Source organism: Leuresthes tenuis, unplaced genomic scaffold (genome assembly GCF_036924035.1).
Source record: "Leuresthes tenuis unplaced genomic scaffold, fLeuTen1.0.hap1 SCAF_15, whole genome shotgun sequence".
NCBI lineage: Eukaryota > Metazoa > Chordata > Actinopteri > Atheriniformes > Atherinopsidae > Leuresthes > Leuresthes tenuis.
In genome coordinates this window covers 19,919,237-19,941,418 of record NW_027325369.1, presented here as the reverse complement: position 1 = coordinate 19,941,418, position 22,182 = coordinate 19,919,237, and the positions used below count along the sequence as shown (strand labels likewise).

The 22,182-nt window shown below is 39.8% G+C and overlaps 1 protein-coding gene across 1 annotated transcript in view; it reads right to left on the bottom strand.

The window, feature by feature from the left end:
• Positions 1–16,581, bottom strand: part of pacrg (PARK2 co-regulated) — a 125,361-nt gene extending 108,780 nt beyond the window's left edge. Inside the window, exon 1 of the mRNA XM_072365391.1 lies at positions 16,423–16,581. Coding sequence (XP_072221492.1) covers positions 16,423–16,491 — 69 coding nt within the window. The 5' untranslated portion in view covers positions 16,492–16,581. The remainder of the gene's footprint in view (positions 1–16,422) is intronic.
• Between the last annotated feature and the right edge of the window lie 5,601 nt (positions 16,582–22,182).

Genomic DNA, 22,182 nt, shown 5'->3' with positions numbered 1-22,182 from the left:
TTTCTGTCTTCTCCAGTTTAACCCTCCGACTTAAAAGAACAGCATAGACACGGGGAGACGTTAACGGGATGTGAAGGAAAAGAGTCTGAGATGGGAGTGTGAGGGGAGGAGTATAAATGAAAGAGAATCTGTGTGAATGAGAAAAAGAGAGCGAACAAGAGAGTGCCCTGAGTATTTTCCATCTTCTCCGTGTGGCCCACTTATCAGCCAGGCAGCAGGGCAGCCTTGTGCTTACAGAGCCCTATTGGCTGATTGATATCACCATACCACAGTCAAGATGATGGCACACAGTGAATCAGCCTGGATGGCAAAGGAGGAAAATATAGAATCTTGCTACTTGTTAAGTGAATAGGAAAACAGATGCACTTGGCTCACTTTTGTCAGACCAAAAACCAAGATGCACTTTCATTGTGACTTCAGACTGATATGTACCATGTAAAGATGCAAGCATATAGTAAAAAGCAAACATACTGCTTTCAATAAAGCTATTTGATAATAATTTAGTCAGCCTAATCATTGACATTTACTTTTAGCAACAAAAAAAAAAAGCTTCCTACTGTATAATTGGAGCACTTCCTGAGAGTGTTTTTTTCTCCACACATAAGGTATACACTGATATGCAGAAGCTTTGGGCATGTTACTGTAAATAGCAATAATAAAGTAACACATGACCTGATTTTTTTCAGTTTCAAGCATACGCCTTCTTTAATTAGTTCGACGGCAAAAATGTGAGCAAGCATCATGGTCAGTACAAAGCAACATCTCTTGACATCTAGTTTCCCTGCTTATTTTTTCTAGCTTTATCTAACACAGAGGAAACAATAACCTGAATGCATGTTGCTATCTTCGTATAGCCTTCTATTGTATTGTGGGTATGAATCATGTTAATATTCAAAATGTTAATCAATGGAAAAAGGCTTTTTCTATTAATGTTTGCAGATATTGAGCCAACATTAAGCAAATAGGGAGACAATTGTAGAAACAAACAGCATGAGAGGTAGAGAGATAGTCAAGGGGCTTAGAACGAGACGAGTAGACAATCAGTGAGACATGCAAGCAGTAGAAGTTGATCGTTTACTTTAGTTGGGAAACACCATAGGAACCTTGGAAGGCTTGATTTGACAGAAACAGAACCCAAGGGGAAAGAATAGAAGAGGGACAAACCCAGAGGAGTCAGTATGCTGCCTCATCTAACCACAGCCAGAAACATTCACAAGTGTCACAGGTGGCCCAGGACTGACAGATCTCTGAGGAATGGAGTCAGGCTTGGGGAGATAAGTAGGCTGCTCACGGCCAAAGAAACGGGATCTATCTCTGATATGGGTAATATTATTTAACTGTGAAGAACATTATCTAGGTGATTAGTATGTATTGCAAAAGGAACCCCAGGCCCTGGGTCTTATCACAAGTCTAGTGTGAGTTCCTATTCCTGGACACCAGACTTACTGCCTGTAAGGCCATCTGTTAAAAACGATGATGGAGGTTTGCTCATAGAGACACCATGCAGAGACCAAAGCCTTGCATGGTCTGAGGCTTGACCTTTATATGAATTAAACGAGGGGAAAGCACACTGAAGGCTATATCAGACACACAGCTTGCCTAAATCAGCTGCACACATCTCACACACTCGCTCAAAACCTCTACAATTTTAGATTAATTACAAAGAAGAATTCAAACTCAGCTCCAGAGAGGGTTACAGGATGTCACAGGAAATATTAAGATATACAGTGAAATACACTCCTGCAAGGATTATTTGCTTTGTGATAGCAACTGATGAGCTTGAGAGATGGAAGTGATAAAACTCTTCTCCTCCGTGGATGTGTTAGAAAAAGGCAACAAAGTGCTTGCTTTACCAGCTCTTTAAGACACAGAGGTGATTGTTAGATACAGATAGAGAAAGACACACATGTCTCCCATACTCCCACTTAGAGACTAATAAAGTGAAGCTGAAGCAAGTATACCACCACACACCCTGGTGGGTCACCAGTCCATCACAGGGCCACACAGAGACAAACACCTAATGACAATTTAGAGAGACCCATTAACCTAACATGCATATTTCTGGGTGGTGGGAAGAAGCAAGTGGAGAACATGCAAACGCCACAGAAAGGCCCCAGCTGGGATTTCAAATAGGAACCCTCTTATTGTTGGGTCATGGTACAAACCACCACACTAACATGCAACTCCAAACTCATACCCAAAAGCAAATCTCCTCAAGAAAATCAATGAGTCCTTTCATTTTTTTTTTGTTTAACTAATTCAGAGAGCATCTTTGCGTCAAACTAATGGTACTTTAGCATTGGTACCATTCACCTATCCATCCATGTCCTCAATCACTCCTCCCACCTCTCCACCTTTGCCCCTGCAATGCAAGCTGCCAATGCTCTGACAGTGAAACAGGTGTATAGGCCATTAGTGTGAGTCTTCCTGTGCCACCTACTCTATTCCACACCTTTGATGGCAAGCATAAATCAAGACTGTGTGAAACGGAAAAAAGTAAATCATGCGTGCATTATCAGTCTCACTGTCAAATACCAGCAAAAAATGCACTCAGTGTAAAACTTCTCGCAGACTACATCTAAGGAATCATTAAAGAGATTGTGTTACTGTTTTTAATTGGGGTATAAATGTGTCCTCCTAACATCAGTATGAGCAGCAGAATCGTTTTAATCTTTAATCATTAAATTATCTTTTAAGAGGTTTGATATGTCATCCTCTCCCTCCTGAATGATATTCGCTCTCCTGTATCTTTCCGTCTTACTCACTCCAGTTTCCTCTCATAAAAAGACTGCCCTCTATGACCCTGCTTTGGATTGAATTTTTATGTTTTCTGTAGCTCATCTCAGAGGAATATTGTCAAGGTAAAAATGATGATGAGCATTTAGACTCCTCATTAAATCACCCAGTACCAGAGCATCAACTAGATGTCTAAGATGCTGATGTAAAAAAAAAAATACGGCCAAGACACTCAAGACGACCTCAAAAGATTCAAAAGTCATGTCTTTTATCTGTTTCAACACAAGGTCTTGGTCACGATCTCTTATATTAGCACTTACATCGGCATCCACGTCAAAACCTTATTCAGACAGACAGCCCAAACAAAGTCAGTTAGATTCGACAATGTTAAAGAGATGGGTGTCAGAGTGGCAGATGGAAAGTTGAGCATCTGTCACTGTGCTGAACCATTTGGCTGAAATCAAAGGGAGATGAGCTCCTTTAAAGGACAGGCAAAGCTGTGTCTGAGGCCAGACATGCTCTGGTGTGCTCTGCAGATAAGGGCCAAGAGGTTATATTGCTTTTCTTCTGTCTCTCTCTTTGTTCTCCTATGTCTTAAGGGAGTGGGAGGGAGAGAGAGAGAGAGAGAGAGAAAAAATACAGACACAAAAGTAGAAGAGAGAGAAAGGTATAGAGAAAGAGAGAAAGAGGGGGAGAAAATGAGTCATGAACAGGTTGCCTGTCTTTCTCTGCAACAGCGCACTGTGTTGATCAAACACTCGTTAGTAGAATTTGCTCGGTGTTTCCGGAGGACGAGCATAATGAGCTGAGGTGGCTAGAGCAGAGGGGTGCCAGGCAGTGATGTGGATCATTTCTGACAGTATCAGAATACTTTTGCCTTCCAGCCCTTCCCTTTCCCTGCCTTCTCCAGCATGCAGCAGAGCTGCTGCCTCCAGCATCCCTTCAACTCAGCGCACTTCGACCCAGCTGGATGCAAAGCATGAGCTAAATAGCAGAGTAATCCTCAATGGAATTTTGAAGGAAGCGTACACACTACTTCTAATCTCAAAAGGTTTTCCGGTTTACTTTCTTGGCAGAGGCAGAGAACTCCACAGCCCTGGAGCACCATGTATGAAGTTGACTGTTGTGCTCTTTAAACTGCATGCAGCACACTGAGGGGGGGGGGGGGGGGGGGGGGGGGGAGTGGAAAGTACGGAGGACTGAAACTGACAAAGTCCAAAATAAATACAGAAATAAGTTCATATGACGATAAATGCTACTAAAATAAAGTTTAAAAAATATTTAGTTGTCTCCATATAGTTTTAAATTGTCTTAAAATCTTTTTAATTGAATGTTTTTCTTCAAAGGAAACTTTGTCTATTTGTTATCAATCTATTTTTCTGTCATTTATTTGTATCTATGGCCTGATAATTAACCAATAAAGGAGAAGCTGAGTCAATGTCAGAATTCATTAGCACAACGTTAAATAAATTCAGTTGAAAATTGAAGCAGAAAAAATTTATTCATTTCACATTCTACTCATTTGTTATTGCCTTAATATATTTTCTTAGTTTATTTTAGCTGTATCTATCATCATATTACCTTATTTATTAGCCAATTTAAAAAGTTTTGTATCTATTTTGGACAGTTTCAGTCTTCTAGGGCTCTTTTGCCCTGCCCTACTCTTCCTTCTTCATTGCTCTGAGAGAAACATGTTCCACACAACAAAATATTTGTTTAGAACATCAACATACATTTTAATTTGCGGTATATCACTGAGAAATGGTGGACTTTGTCATAGTTCACGAGGGATTAAGGATATACATTGTAATTTGCTCTCTGCACTGGTCAGCAAATTTCAAAAGGTCAGGCCAATACTATTGCACCGGTAGTGATTTGAAAGTAGGGGGTGGCAACACAAAGGCCACTATTTGGCATTATTGGATTAGAACAACTGAGTTTGTCAGATATATTGATTTTTTTCCACTAGTTCCCATTGTGTTGATGCAGGCAGTATGCAAGCTGCCACATATGACCCTGTGGTCAAGTGCATAACATGACTAACATTGGCAGATTAGACCACTAAGACAGGCGCACTCTCCTCTGGCGAGGACAAGTCAATGTGATGCTTGACTACAATGGAGGATGGGTGAATAACAGCTAATGATGTGCATTGTGCACTTACACAAAGTCTTGTTTAGGTTTAAGTTAGTTACAGTACTTAAACGACTGTATGCATGTCACACAGTGTAAAAAAGACAGCATATAATATCATTTAAACAGAAAAACAAAAGAAATACAAGCACAATTTTACAAGAGAAATAAACTTAAAAGCCAGTACAAAGCTTTTGTCAGCAATAAGAAGTCTGGCTATTGACAATTAGAGGTTGAGTTGAAAGGTGTTTAAATGGCAACACAAAATATAGAAGTGTTCATAAGTGCTGCTGAGTAGGACAGCTTGGCAATGACAGGGATGTTAAAGACATTTCTTTGTATTGCTCCTGCTACTATGTATAACGAGAATTTCAATTTTCCAACCCCCATGGAATAGATTATCATGTAAATGTAAAGTATGAACAGCGCCACTTATTGCTATTCATGGGCTATGACCTTGTCATTCCTTGTTTCTATTGACTGTAGACAAAATGGACGCAGCTGCCTGCTGCATCATCCAATGTGAAGCTGATGTGGAACTGCCTTAAATGCTGTACAGCTAAAGCCCAAAGCAACAGGACCGTATTAAAAAAACTTCAACTTCTTGAATGAAATACTAAGTCATATACATTTTACCTGAAAGTTTTAAGTGGCTTTTTTTGGAGTTTCCGACTCCAAAACGACAGAGATGGCAACAACCAAACAAAACTCAAGGCTTTAAGACGGCAGTAAACAAGAAGTTGGTAAAATGACAGCATCTCTGTCCGTCACTCATTTATAGTCTATATTCCTATCAAGCTCGAGGAAGCAGGTATTTAGGGAGTGACATGACAAACTAGTTGACAAAGTAGACTAAGAGCTGAACTGTTGTTGTTTGCTGACGGGGATGGAACTTTTTAAATACTGTCAATGGCAGCATATATGGCATTTATGTAGCAAAAGTATTACTGAGCAGAAAAATGATGAATTCAGTCCCAGTTGCCACAATTAAAGGACGTGGTAATGGGTGCAATGAGGACATTGGATGTTACTGTAAGCAGTGAGAAAATGAAATATTTGAATAGGAAAATTCACGTCTGAGTGTGAGCACTACAGCAGCTGTCTACCTTCTGTGAGTTCATAGGCCAGGGTTGCGGCACAGAATTCACTGCATAATGGACAAGAGGCACAAACTGTCACTTTCTTTGATGGAGACGGGAATGTAGATCAAGCAGAAAAGACCAAATCATTCAAAAATATCAGTGCAGAAACGACAGCAGAGTTCAAAACACAGTTCAGCCTCAGATAGTCATTTGCACTCTCAGCAAGCTCAAATGCCCCATTGAATATACTTCAGATTTCAGTGAGCAGACAGCAAACTTTTTCTTCCAATGTTAACCTACCATCTCAGCACTAACAACCTGAATGCACAACTTGAAAAATACGCAGCAAATGAGCACGACTTGACAACTGAAACCATGGCATATAGGTTTTTTCCAAAGATTAGTCTGTTTTGAAATAAAAATAACTGCACATGTTGTTATATTAGTGTCTGTATTTGTGGGCCATCTTGAGAACATTAATCTGAATATTATATTTAAAAACGGAATGGCATTCCTTTCTTTTAAAAAGAAAGATTTGAACATTGGCAAAACATGACCATACTTGGATTCAAAGGGTGAAAATAGCTGCCACTGTGCCACGGCTGGTAACGAGCACGTAATTCAGCCAAAGGTCTGCATTTTTTATACAAGAAGGACACTGCTCAAAGTAAAGGTTTAGATGTCCTCTACACTGGTTATCACATGACACAGTGCTAATTAACTTTAGAACAGAAAATAGAGGCCCTGCAAGGACCAATAAATATTCTCTATTAAAAGCCATCTAATTAGAATGCAAGTTACAAGGGCTTGCAGGAGAACATAACAAAGACAGAGGCCAGTGTAATTGTCACCCAAGCTCTGAGGAAAGAAAACATAATAGATATAATCAGCCAAACGTTTTTTTAAGGTCATGATGAAATGTTGTTGAGTGATGATTCCAGATGTTCTTTTTCTCCTCAGCCACTGAGAAGGTCCTAAATATTTCAGGAGTGATTCACTTCCCTTGGTATCCCATCAATTTGGACTTTATTTATTTCTCAAAACATGTTGAGAGGAACACGAAGCAGAGAAACTTTGTGCGGTGTCAAACTCATCTGTAGCTGAAACAGAGAACTAAATGCAGCGCTTTAGCTTCAGAGGATCAAAGTAACAAAAGTGCATTCTAAAAACAGCCTTAGATGCCTTATAGATTGACCTAATTATCAATATATCATCGATTTTTAAATATCTTGAAATAGTGTTTATAATAATCTTGCATTTGGGGCAGTCTTTTTTTTTTTGCAAAAGATTTTCATGTAATGGCAAGTCAGCTAAAGTGAACAAAGTCAAGACCTATGTGGAAAACTGTAAGATTTCAAAGTCAGCCACTCGAGGCCTTTAGGCCCCGTGGTTTTTTTCGATAGTAATAGGAAATGCCAGAAGGCCTCAAAAGCCCATTGCCAATTTAACCTGTTTTACCATGACTCAATTCTTCCTCAAATAACCCAACTGCTTACTGGGGTGGACTGCAGGCTTCTGGCACTGATAAGACGAGCGAATGGGAGCAGAGGGAATGAAAGACGGATGCAAAAAAATAGTGGGATTGGGGATATGTCTGTACAGGCGCCACTGGGTTAGAAAACATTTCCACGAGGCAGTTGGAGTAAAACAGAGAAGAAGATAGGTGGAGAAATCTACAGCATGGCATCCAACAGTGGAAGCTTGCTGAATTTGCCTTGATTCGAATAGGTCGGATGCAAAACAGGCACAAAACACCCCAGCCAGCTTCATGGCTTATTTATGTGTCATGCTGGGCACATTATGCGTCCCTGTGTCAGGTAAATGTGTTTGGAGTGATGAAGAGGAGTGGGTTTGACGGTCAGTGAAAAAAAAAAACAAATAGGCAGACTCATCTCCATAAAAGCTTTCAAGGATCCAATCTAGGTCAACAACTATCCATCCAGCCACTCATCCAAGTGACAATGAGCTTATTTTCTTTTTTTTTTATCTCAAAATATTCATGCAGCATTCATGTTCTATTGATTTTTTCCACCATGTAGTTTATTTCAGTGGACTGAAGAAATGATTGTATCATTCTAAATAAAGCTTTACCTAATTTACACAGGGCTACTTAATAAACTTTTACATCTGGATTCAATCTAAGCAAAATCAAATTTAAGCTGGCGTTTTAACAAGGTTTATATTGCAATTGAAAGTGAGATTTCAATTAATCAGGTTGCACTGAAATACTAGACTCATTTAGGCCTGAATCAAGAATCAATTCTAAACTGTCATCTGTTTAATTTGTTCAGATGGATTCATTTATTAGGATGGCGCTCAGGGGTTAGAGCATCAAAGGCAATTAGCTATGATAAAAGTCAACACATCACTGACTCAGTCTTAATAAAGCATTCTTCAAACCTACCCTAAACTATTTTGATATAATACAATCAAATCAAAATGCATCTATCCTCCATTACCACTTCTTATGTTATCATTTTCCTTTAGGGTTAAGGGTTTGTAGGGGGTATAAAGTAACTGTGGAGTAGCCCTTTGTTTCTCCTGTCTGGTTGAAAGAAGGATCTGCAGTCAGAGATATACTGTGAGAAGTAAAGACAAGGAGGAGGGGCTGTGACATCTGCTCAGGTATGTAATGATGATGTTCAAGGGGGAGGAAAAGAATAATATATGGGGGTCACGTTCACTACCAGGAGTCTCCATTTGTCCCCTGAGGGTAGTGGAGAGCCAGGGATGATGGTTGAGGCAGTGGAAAGGAGTTGGCGGATTGTGTGTGTGTGTGGGGGGGGGGTATCAGGCTCGAGGACACTGTTTGCCAGCTCAATTTTCATCCCAGAGGCCAAGAAACCAGTAAATGAGGTGTGATTGTTGCAACGTCCTGTGCCACGTAAAGTTTGAGGTTGATGTCAGGTGCAGGTTTGTATCGATTTTGCAGCTCAGGTTAAGTGTGCAAGAAAGAATCTTACAACGGGTTTAGTTCACATACTTATGCATGTTCTCTGTTGTGCAGTTGTGTGTACATAAGGGCATGTTAGATGTATCTAACACTGATAGAGCTGAGCAGTCCAAATTCACGCCACTACAAAACAAAAATGCCATTCTTATAGTGAGAACTAGCTTCGGTGACAAGCAAGGCAAGAAGTCAAGCAATCAAACGTTGCCGCACCCGCACATCACTTATCTCGACATCGCAGACACTCCACATAAGGAAATAAGGAAAGATAGAAGCAACTGAGACAGACTGGGGCAAGTTACCTAAGATGCTTAACCTACCAACATCTTACCAAACAAGAACCTTGAAAAGTACAAATGGAGTAACTGTGACATTTACTTATAACAAAGTTCTTAAGGCATTACCTCTTCTTAATATACTAAAACATCCTACCTTACTTTTAGCACCTAAAACTTAACACACAGTGTACTGTCAGTGTTGGCAGAAGTACCCAGATCCTCAGCTTGAATGAAAAATTGCTATACAATTTAAGAGATACTCAGTAACAAGGAGAAGTCCTGAATCCAATCATTTTCACAGTATTAGTAGTAATGCATTAACAAACAAGGAACATTGAAGTGTTGTCAATAATAATAATCATTCTATAATCATACGTTTTTAAAGTTGCCATTTAAAAGCTATGCTTGGCTCAGCCTCAACAGGACAGAGCGGCATAAACACAGACAAATGGAGGGTGAATTCTTTCTCTGATAAGGACACAATATGCATAGTGCTAAAGTAGTAGCAGCAGTAATACTAAAGTTAACTTTTGTCCTTTAAAGATATATATTGGAGCTAAAGTAGAAAGTAATAGAAATTTGAAACGCATTAGAGCTGCACAAGAGTACAGTAAATTATTGAGTTACTTTACACCGTTGATATGTATAATTCCCTGCACTGTAGGATCTTAAAAGACCTTTTAAGACAATTTCCACAGAGGTGGTCATTGTTAAAGTTTCAAGGCAGTGCACAAAAAGGGGAAACATTACAGGATGCATTCTGGCAAACATCCAACTAATTATAGACTACATGAATTGGCTAAAGGGTATCGCGATCATCTAAGGTCATATATTCCACATCTTCAGGGTTGTATAAATCAATCAACATCCTATCTACATGACTGATCTCCAGTGCGCTCAATAGTTATTGACCAAATGCTTTTGCTGCTAGGTAAGTGTTTAAGCTGAGAAATGTAATAAGTTACCCTGGTTGCACACCTATTAGTGGCTGCCTACACCTGTTATTCAATTGCAGCAATTCTAATATTGATGTGCCACATCACCACAACAACACAGCTGTTGATGACATGGCAGAGCTTTGAGAGTGGAATTACAACATTGGTGTGCTCTCACTTAAAAAAATGAGCTGAATTAATCACAAACAGCACCAGAATTATAGCCGCAATGTGAGCAGAAATACCTGCTCTTAAAAGCTCCTATTTAAGCATTCTGATAATCAATCAATTTTAAGTTAAACTCTGAAAAGCCTCTAGAACTATGGTATGTGGTATATATCTGCAGGACAAATATGTCACTCAGTGGTTATTGGTTAAAGCAAATACTGAACTCCAATGATAACTACTTGGTGAACTTCAATATGATGACGATTGCCTCTGACTTTATTGGGAGGTATAATGAGGCATTTTGACCTAGTTTTGCTTAGCTTTTCAAGACCTTCAAGGGGCCTCTTACAAAAGACAGTCCAAAAACACAAATGTATAACCGTGTATCAAAAAATAATTGCAGCAAACAAAGCTGTAATATAAAATGAAGCAATTAAGTGAAGCAATTAAGGATGTGTCAGGCAAAAGTTGTCAAAGCCCAAGATGTGCTTTGAGAGCAGAGAGACGATGTTACAGATGTCTTGTGACCAACAGTCACGGAGCAATATGCTGAAGGCTGCAGACCCCATGGTGGTGAAGCAGGCAGGGGGTGTAGCAAAGGTGATGGAAGAAGAGGATCCGAGAGGATGGGTGGGTGTGTAGACACAAAGAAGTTCAGAGAGATTCAACAGAGCGAAGTTATGAAAGGTCTTAAAGGTAAGAAGCAGGATCTTGAAATCAATATGATATGGAGTCTGGGAAGTTGCTGGAGAAAATGGGGAATGGGTTCAATGAAAGGGGTTATGGATTAATGATGTGGGTAGCTAACTTCTAAGCAAATTGAAACGTACGAATAACCTTAAAAGAAAGACCATAGAGGACTAAGTCAGAAGAGTCAATACAGCATTTGACTTCACGTAGCGTGTGCAGAGTATGCGCTTTTCTGAACCGCTGCAGCTGTCGCAGCTGCTTGTGTGTTTTCACACCGACAACCTTTCTGCTCCCGCTGTGGAGCAGCAAAGGCCTGCAATTAATTTCAACAGAGAGATTCCTTTAGTAATGGCCATAGATACAAAGTTGATATGATTCAAACAGTGACTACATGAATGTTTCAGTCATGAACAGTCATGCTCAGATACTGAAATTAACTGTAAATCACCTTCATCATTAATGATCACCAATATCTGTGAAACACTGTCCACACTCAAAATAAATGGTGAAAGATGTTATTTTTGCTGTGCCTTTTGCTGAGAACAGCTTCCATGACGTTGACCTCATATGTGAAAAATACAGGGGGCTGCAGGGCGGCTCAAGCCGAGATGCGTGTCTCACACAGCTGTTGTAGATGCAATATTGTGTTAAAATAGGAGCTGAAACGAAAATCATTACATAAGACGCGCAGGATTCTCCTGTTGTGAAGCCGACGTAAGAGTGACAGTGCGGTAAGATGTTAACAGTAGGGGAACACAATTATTGTTTTGTAGATGTAGGCACACAGGCTGAATGACGGAAATAAAGTGTGTTCTAAAGGTTAATGTGTTGTTTAACATCAAACCCGGTTTGCAACAGTCAGAAGAGACGGAGTCCTGTCAGAGTGGATTTACCTGTACAGAGAAATTCCAACTTATCTCAAGTTTGCATACGTTAAAGCCAGCATTTAGCTTCCATAATGGTGAGGAGGATGGGAAAGTTGGAAATAGGCTAAAAAGATCCTCAGTAGTAAGAGGGTAAATAATAAAGAGGCAAACCATTAAAGGACTTAAATGTACTTTTTTTACATAAAGAATTAAGAAGGTGGTGCCAATATTCCAGCAGAGACTAATCTCTCAAGAAGGATTTTATGGGAAATGGTACAACGCCTGCATTCACTTTTGGTTACAACCCAATAGCTACCAACAGATCACTGATATTTTGACCAAACCTGTCTCTCTAAAATGTTCTATCCTATATTATTGGAGGGCAATAAGACAACAGCACTGTTTATTCTGAGTTGATACAAACTGGACATCTATCAGGATTTCTGTCCTGTTGTTAGTAGCGTAAATGTTTTCCCTCAATATATCCCATTATCAAGGCTCAAGTATTATCAAGTATTTTTTAGAGGATTTTAATGATTTGTTACAAATTTAGTTCACTCACTCAACAAAAACTATTCACATATGATTGTAACCTGAAAACAGCTGAATTGTTTCATCCCTCCTCATACCACTTAAATCAAAAACATGCATTTTCTTTTTGCTATTTTTTCACGGAGGGTCTTGTTCCTTCGTGTCACAAAGCTGTGCAGGTGATTGCTCTCACCACAAACTTTCTCTTTTATTTCTTTTGCTTTTGTCACCTTGCTGGTGTGAGGCTCCAACACGAAAAAATAACAGTTTTGTTCCTCTCTCTGTTACACAAGGTGACGACCTCCTGCCAGAATGTAAAGTGCATCTTTTTTTCTCTTGAAATACTCGCGGATGTATCACAGGGAAAAGGGGATGAAAGTTTTAGGGGTCTGGCGATTGATTCAATTTCTATGACCACAAATATTTTAAAGTATAATAAGCCTATGCTTCAAGTCCCCGCACCCTTTGAAGACTTGAAATGGCCTTGTCGTTACCTACAAATCACAGCTCTACGCAAAGCTGCCCTCTCTCTGGAGTGATGTTTCAGTGACCATTGGGGAGGTTTGATAAAAAAAAAAAACAGAAGGCAACAGACACAAGGAAGCCTCTGATAAATGTGATGGTTTTTGTAGAGGATTTAGCCAGTGGTATGGCAGTTTGCTAGTATCATTCATGCTCCAGACACAGCAGATCCTCCGGGGAGATGGTGAATATTAAAGGGCTTTGTGGGAGCCTCACGAAAGAGCTTGACAGGAGATTTGTTTATGACCTTCAAAAGAGGATGAGGAAGTCAATGATAGCTCTGACTGCCTCTTTTGCATCTCAAGACAGTCCCTGCTTCCAGAAAAAAAAAAGGCTGCTGCATTTTCAGCTGAGTATTTACTGTTGTCATCAGCACCGTGCTGCTCTTTAGCTTCAATTCATCACATAGGCCCAATTCTTTTAGGTGCAGTGTGAATGTAACAATGAAATGGTTGACCTAAAAAAATAATAAATAAATAAAAAACAATTGCTAAGAGAGAAATTGTTTGCATGTAAGTATTGAGGCACTGGCAGTCAACATTTTAAAAAAATATATAGACCTTACTCAAGTGACAGAAAAGTTGTTGACAGAAATTATTTAACTGACACCAAAATGCACGAATTATAAACCAACCAAGGATGAGTCAAGATCTGCTTTTGTTTCACCAATTTAAACTGACAACATCAAAACTTAAAAAGAAGATCTCATTACCTGGCAATGGATCATGCCAAGTCTGCCTGAAGGCTTGTTTTTAAAATACTTAAATAGTATTACATTTTAATACAATGAGTGTACACACATAAAGAATTAAATTCTAATGAGGAGCTCGGTGTTGTCTCTAAGAATTAGGTTAAGGACAACTGCCCAGGAGACAGGCACGTAAAAGAATAACTCAGACTGCTAACATTAGTTAAATTCAAGCCACATGACTGCTTCTGACATCCGCTCTGTTGCTCTAGCACAGCACTCCGTAAAAGTCAGGAATTAAATTACAAAATACACTACTGTGTTCCTCAAGTCAGGACTCTAATAAGCGTCAAGTAAGCCTGGCTGCCTTGTAATTTATTGTAATCAATGGTCTACTAACAATGAAAAAAAGGCCTAACCTTGCACAAGATGACCTGTCACAGACCAACAAGCTTGCATCACTGAGGATTAACCACATCATCAGCTTTTCACACGCAGAGATAAATAGTTAATAATGCTACTTGGCTGCAGTCTGACCACAAAATCTTTTCAGCTTAAATATCCTACACTTTAAATCTTATAATATCGGCTGTACCCGTGGAGACTCTTTTTTGTTAACTGGTTCAAATGTTATTAATCTGATCACGCAAGGGAGGGCGTGTGAAGGTCATGCCAATTTAGGATACATTTAAGCAACACATGACACGACTGGCCAAGAAGGAATATGTCATCCCAGATCAGGTTTGATAAACACGAAACACACAACATAACTCGGGCTATGTTGTGCTCTGGTAGAAAAACAAACTAACGTGTATGACCCGATCTAGAATTTTAAAATGTATGTTCGGAAGCTTAAGGTCTTCCAAATGGTCGGTGCGGGTTTAAGTCCTGGCCTGAGGTCCCTTTGCTTCATGTCTTCTCCCACTCTCTCTGCCCTCTTTCCCGTCCACCTACAGTCAAATATAGGCCAAGCGCCTATAAAAAAAATCAAGCTTCAGACTTTATGTGCTCCTCACATGCTCTAAATTTCCATTTCTTTGCATTGCTTTGAACAAAACTGCGCAACGAAAGTATACATTGATACAGCCGAATTCTTAATAAAGCTGTTTTCTTCTATATTTTGTCAAACAGCTAAATGGGGCACAAGTTGTGGCAGAAAATCAGCCCATTTTCTGCCACAGATAGGTGGTCACTTGAAGCATTGAAGCAAGTCGCTGTGATCTAATAAAATCCCAATATTAACATCTTTGTCATGCGACGTAGACGCCATTCAAGCAACTTAAAGACAACTTCTGTGCAGTGCATTCATCTCCAGTTATATCATACATGTGTGATGATCTCCCACAGAGAAGTGGAGAAGTGGAGTTAGAAGCAACAGAATGTCTCCACACTGTCCACAGTATAGTGGAATCAGACATATTTCAGTCTTCAGCCTGATGTATACTGGAACAAGGCCGGTGGTTCTGTTACATCGTCTGCCAAATGCATAAACATGGCCAAGCAGAGCTGGGACTGTAGCTTCACTTAAACGCGTTACTGTGCTGAGTGGCTTTTGTGTCATGCTCATTTGACAATTTTTCAATGAAACCAGGCTCAATGAACTCAAAACTCTGTTTAAAAACTATGGTGCCTCCCAAATTCATACCACCTTACACGAGCACCAAAACCGATGAGCTGAAGTTGATAAGTTTATGCATGCTGCTGGGAGGCTGTCCTCTTAAGCAGCTTACAGTCTAAGGCCTTAGCTCTGTCCGTGGTCTTCAGGAAATGCCAAAACACACAGAGTACATGACCATGTTTCATTGTCCTTGGGTGGTGAGCAACAAATGCTAACAAAAAGTCCAGTTTCCTCTATCATCCTAGTTTTGCAGTTTGTTGAAGAAAAAAAAAAGTTCTTTTTTTTCTAAAATTCTGCTAAAATCCTGCTAAAACTGCGACTAAATTAGACTCGTCTCGCTGTCATTAATTTAGAGATACAGAAACAAAATCATACCAAAATACAATTAGTGCAGTTTCTTAAATTAATCTATTTTTGTGTGTGTGTGTGGAGGGGGGAGGGGGGGGTGTAAATGACCAATCAATAAAGTCCATGAAGTCAATAGAGACTAATGTCTGCTGCTGTACAACCTATTACATGTTCACAATCCATCTTCATTTGAAGTAAATAAGAGGAGAAGAAACTGTCCTTGGAAATTAGTCAACCTCTTCAACGCAGTTTATCCACACCATAGGTCCGAGGTTTTCAGCTAGAAAATCTAAATCGAGTGTGCCTCTTATCTATCCCTCCACATAAAAATATATACTTAAACATCAAATCTGTAATAGCTAGTAAAAAAAAACAAAGCTCTAAATAAATCCCTAAATGATGTGCTGCATACAACGCCAGCTGTATCTAATGTTTGCCTAAAAAACAATTGTTGGAAAAGAAATAATTGATTATTTACTTGTTGTTTTTTCTTTTTCTGTCTTGCTACATCTCTATGGACCATGATGTCTGTGGAAATTCTGGTTTCCACATAGTAGTAGAAAACAGCTTCTAACAAATAGAAATAATAAAAAATTTAAAAAACATCCCAGATGAGTAGAAGGTGGGTAAAGATAATTTAAAGAAGTATTAAAGACGCTGAACCCTGCATTCTGTTTCTCCAACTAGTCTCAACCTAATTTATACAAGGTTGTTGTCCCAAGCTGTAGCATGCGGGAGAGCAGACAGCGTGGACCACACACAGTTCAACTCAACCTCACAGAGGCTTTTTAGTTTATTTGTTTGTTTGTTTTACAATAAAACAGCCTGCATACACTGCTAAAGCCGACGCTAACGTTAGCTAAATAACCTCACTCACCATGGCGTTCTTCATGGCTGCCCTCAGAGTGAATCCATCAGCTTTTAGCTCAGTTTTCTTCTTCGACATTTTCACGGGGATTTTCCCACCAGGAAGTCGAGAAAAGCTGTCAAAAATAAAAGGCGATGTCGTTCGGCTAACAATTTAACAACAACTTGATGGTCGTTGTTTTGTTTTTTGGGTCTTTTTTTTTTTTTTGTAGTGGTTTCTATGCAACTTCTGAGACGCTTCTGGTTGCTACGGAGACGCCTGTTATCTTGTGACCATGGAAACTCAAGGGCACTGCTGAATATATGCAAATCAAGGTGTCGTGGTTGGTCTGCAGAGGATGCTTTGGTGACCACAACAAACATGAAACAAATTTTACTTTTTAAAATCTATGTTGTTCCTTTTTAGCAAGCATTTCTGAATCGAGTTAAACCCAAGAGACTTCTGCAGGAAATTATCCTTGGTCTACCAATGAAATCAGATTTAAGCTTTTAGCCGTTTGTGATTTAATTTAATTTAATCGGAGTAGCAACTAACGTTTAATCTTAGCTGCCTAATTTGAGGTGAAAATATTCTTGTGTATTCTTGAAATGTGTACGAAAAATGTTATTGTCACATGCCTTTGTTTTAATTATCATGAGGTCAGAGATGTTTGTTGGCCTTTAGAGTACTTCATTTGCAGGATTTTATAGCAATAATTTACTGTAAATCCAGTAGCCACCCAGCATATTTGTGCTGCATTTTACTGATGTGTCCATATATAACAGTGGTTGAAACTGGGGCTCTCCTTACTTCTTTTTAGCTAATGGGCTTCAACAGTAAAAAGATAAGCAAACCTCACACAAGATGGCCTTCATTTTCCTGTGCTTCTGTCAAAGAGGATCAATACCACCAATACTTAATGATACTCTTTGTCTGCCTGGTAGACCAAAAGTCTTGACTCTGATCATACTGGTCTGAGAGCAGTCTCAGCACTGACTCATTCCAATTTAGGGATATGACACTTTTAATCTTCCAATATCATTATTGCCTCTTGAGAGTTTCTTGGGTGAACTCTTTGGGCAACTGTTATTAATCTTCAGTGTACAGGCAATTTCTCTAAAAGCCCCTATTTGTTTTTTATGGCTCCATTGAGAGAGGAGGGTATAGCGGCAGAAAGCGAGACTGTAAACAAGGTATGTAGGGAAGTCAAGTTATGTCCCTGTCAGCATTCAATGCTGGCCTCTCCTTCTTTCCTGATCTGTCTCCCTGCTTCCCCTCAGAGGATTAGAAAGAGGGAGAACGGAGTTTTCAGAAAGGAAACTGAGCAAACTGGAGCGTCAGCATGAATTCAGCTGGACTGAGAAATTATTGTTCAAACGGAGCTGTACCATCATACTGCTGAGTGTGTGGAGGAGAGGGGAGTTGTGAATTGTGGAGGCAGGCCTTATAAAAACAAAGTATGAAAAATGAAATATACATGTATGTCATTAGTTCAGAATGGAACACTTGTAAATGTGTGTACCACAGGCTATTGTGTCAGTCACAGTGCTCTATGGGTCAGAGATAACTCATTTTCTCCTGAAGACCACAAGATTTCCTGCTACTAATGGTGCACCGTGGATAACCAGGTGTTTCGGCAGGTAGGAAAGAAATGAGAGAGTAACAACAGCGAAAATCTAAAAAAATACTCCAATACACTATGCTTTGATGAATATGTTTTTATTTTCATGCATCTCCGTCTTCATCATCGTGGTGTCCTTGGTTTGATCTCCTGCTCATTTGCAGAGCTGCCCTCAGACTTGGCAACCATTGTCCACTGTGTGGGGAAACAGCATTTATGATATCATTAGAACAGAAACTGGTACGTACAAAGCAGTGGAGCCCAAGGGGGCCAGTAGAAGCATCTCAGCAGGGAGAGGATAGCAGAGACTTTGCTGCAGAGTCAGTTGCTCCCCAATTACCATGGCACAAGACAAACAGCCATTAGAGAAGGCCATTAGGCAGTAGGGAGAGCAACCATAGCCTTGGTGGCTTTAACAGTTTGTCAGGTTGTCAAAGTCACACAAAACTTAAAAGGTATGTGATAAATGCCATCCACTACAGAACTGAATCAGGATTGTTGCACTGTATGAGTTTTAAAAGTTTTTTTCTATGACCATTAAGCTAAACATGAAATTACCAACCTAAGATATATTCATGTCATATAGCAGCCCTATATTAGAGAAATATAGAATATAAAGGAGCCCTTGGCATGCTTTTCCATATTTTCTGTCTTATCTGCAGTGTTAAAATGACATATTATCAGCTTAAGCGTTCACTTAAAGCCCCCAAAGACTGTCACTGCATGCTTTAGCATTTATATGCAAAAGAACTCGCTTTAACTAGTAGTCTTTGCAAGACTTTTTTGCAACCGAGACACTATTAGTCATAGTTTCTGGATTTCCTTGTATGGCTAAAATCTCGAGGCACAACTCCCCAGCTAGAATTTGTACATTAACCACCAGACCATTTAAAATTGTTTTGCAGCGCAAGGAACAAGCAATCCACCACTACTTCTTAGAGCTTTGTTTATGCTTCAGGGATGTCTCAAAGAAAACATGTTTTTTTGGTTGTGAGGGCAAGTTGACCCTTTTCAGCTTCCCCAAAGAACCAGCGATCTTGGATCTTGGATCACTGCTGTTATGCCTATGAGCCGGCAAGAATTAGGAAGCAAAAGAGGTGAAATAATCCTGCCTAGTGTGTGCTGACACAGATAAAGATACCATCGCAGAACTCGTTGCTCCAACCATTGGTGCTATCGTCACTGTCGCTGATTTTGCAACACTGGCTTAATTTCTGAAACGACACAGTGCAAAACTGTCTCTGTTTGAACATATCCATTAAACAGAGACATCTGGCGAGTTGTGATTGTTCGTCATGCAACTCACTTTCATATTCTGGATCCAATTCTGGGTCAAAAACATGTATTGCTGGAAATTAGGTGATTTCGTGTGAAAAAAAAAAGAAGAAGAAGAAAAAGGCATTTTTGTCAAAGTTTCTTCTTTGTTTACATGTAGTATTTTTTGTAACACAAATTAGTGCACTGTTACAAGCTCTTCTCTCTTCCCTGACCCCCAACAGACCTCCAGGAATTTGACCAATCGGAGGACACTTTCCCCCCAAATTCACTCATGCTCAGAAGGACAGAAAGAAAGTTCTCCTTCATTCTGAAATAATTACAAATAATTTTGAACATTGGTTGGTGCAGAGCACCAAAGATTAGGTTTTAAATGACCCCTTGAGTTCAGTAAAAAAAAGAAAAAAAGCACTATTGTAACAGCACTCTTAAGTCCAGCGGATGATTTTGTCCTCCCATTTAAAATATGGAAATATTGCATTGGCTTATTATGGAGGGCTTGAAAACAGGTCACAAATATCACATCCAATCAAACAACTTCTTAAGATTTTTATTGTAAAATATATTCAGTGGCACCTGATCAGAAATTAAGCTGACTGTAATCAGCAAGCACACAGTATGTTGACACCCAACATTAATATTACACTGAAGCCAACATACTCTTTTGCCTGATTAGTTCCCCTTGTAAGGCTACGTCAGTATGTGCACACTGTGCTATGTGCCCACACAGCCCACACAGATTCTCTTGCACCTGTTATGACTTGTACGCCTCACACTACATAGTTTATTTCAGTGCAAGGACAAATATTTCTCAGTATGGCAGTACCCAACTTGATACTGAGTAGCGGTTTGGATAGCTAAAAGAATCAAAAGACAAATACAATGAGTCACACTTTAGAATAGAACATACAGAATATATATGGTATTACCCAACTATTGAATTAATTTTCTGTCTTTCTTGAATTTTTAATGAAGATTTTAATTCATCATGCACTGCTTAACTAAAAGGCTCACAAGCCTGGCTGAAAAGTTTGGGGCATGTTCCCTGAAGGGTAACATCAGCAGCTGTAATTGCAATCAATGTGATGTTTTCACAAATGCTGCATTTTGATGCACTGATACAATGCTTGACAAAACAAGCAGCACAATAGCCAAAAAACCCTCAATGGGAAGTCAGATGTCTATTTTTGGAGTTTATATGTTGCCAAGTTTGCTACCTGGTTCCTCCCAACATGCACACTCATTTTGTTCATCCCCCTTGTGCCCAGTGCACACTGGAATGGACTCCAGCTTATGACCTTGAAAAGTGAGGATATGAAATATGATTAGATGAATAAGTAACCCAATAAATGATATATACATTTGTTTAATCACCTAAAGGTACAGTGGAATTTATTACCACTTTTAAGGGAAGCTTGTCATTTTCTCAATCCGTGGAAATAAGGCTTGTTGAAAGTTGAGATACACTAATTATATTTTGGTGAGACAAAGAAAATACATAGAAGAATAACATAGATATAGCCACATTTCTGATAAAATGGAAAGCATTATATACTCAACCTGTACTGTCTATGAAACCAATCTGTCAACTTCTTTGGGAGAAGTACATTTGAGCCACTTCAGCAGTTACAACACCATCCATCCATCAATCCATTTTCTATACCCTCTTAAGACGTCGGTCGGGTCGCGGAGGTGGGGCTGGACCTTATCCCAGTGGTCATCGGGTGAGAGGCGGGGGACACCTTGGAGAGGTCGCTAGTCCATCTCAGGGCCACACAGAGACAAACAACCACACACACACGCTCACACTCACTCCTAAGGACAATTTTAGAGTCACCAACTTACCTAACAGCCATGTTTTTGGATGGTGGGAGGAAGCCGGAGCACCCGGAGAGAACCCACGCAAACACATAAACTTCACACAGAAAGGCCCCAGCCAGGAGTTGAACCTAGAGCCCTCTTGCTGTTGTCACACATGTAGAAAAAAAAGAATCCCATAGTACAATAAATACATCAGCTATATCGTTAGATGGGAAATCCTTTGGACATAAGCTTTGGAGAGGATACAGATGAGTTGGATTATTGGTGTAAAGCCCCCCTCAAAACCGATCTCTTGAAAATGCCTCTCTGAAACCTATCATCAAACACTGCCATAAAGCTGCAAATGTCACAGTTACCCTAAACACAACACAGGTAGCTTTGTTTTCGTCCCAAACAATAGCAATTCGGCTATCCAAACTGTAGTCTTTTCTCCCCAGAGGGCTGATGAACCCAAAGGCAAAGAGCTCTTCAAACGGCAGGGCAACTGGCAAGAACACTTGATATGGGCACAGAGTTACGAGGCCTCACTCATGAAGCCACAGTGTATTGATCTTCATGCATTATTGAGGCAGCTTTGAGACCAGCTAATATTGAAAGGCAAAGCTTACATCCCTGCGCAGCTTACACGCTAACATGCCCACTGAACCATAGCAGCAATAAGCAGATGACAGGCTCGGGTGATAAACATATAGATAAAACATTTATTATGGTATTGCTGCCCTCTGGTTGATAATTGTCTACATGATTATATTTGTAATGCATAATGGAGACATATGTGTTTGTCAAACACAGACAGACCTTAATCTTAAATAGATTACAGGCCACTGTGTCACTGTGTGCTGTCAGGCTTTTTCAGGCAGAATCGTTAAAGTAAATCCACTGAATGCTGCATGGCTCGCAGCATGACGTCACTAGTGGCGCTTTCAGCAGCACTGGCAACACCTAACCCTCCAGAGAATGGAGCTTTACTGTCACCCACAGGTCAATGTCAAATGAACCCGAATGTGCAAACAGTGACACCAGTGATTCCACCGGGGCGCACAAAAGCTGGCCTTAACTGCACACCACTCTAC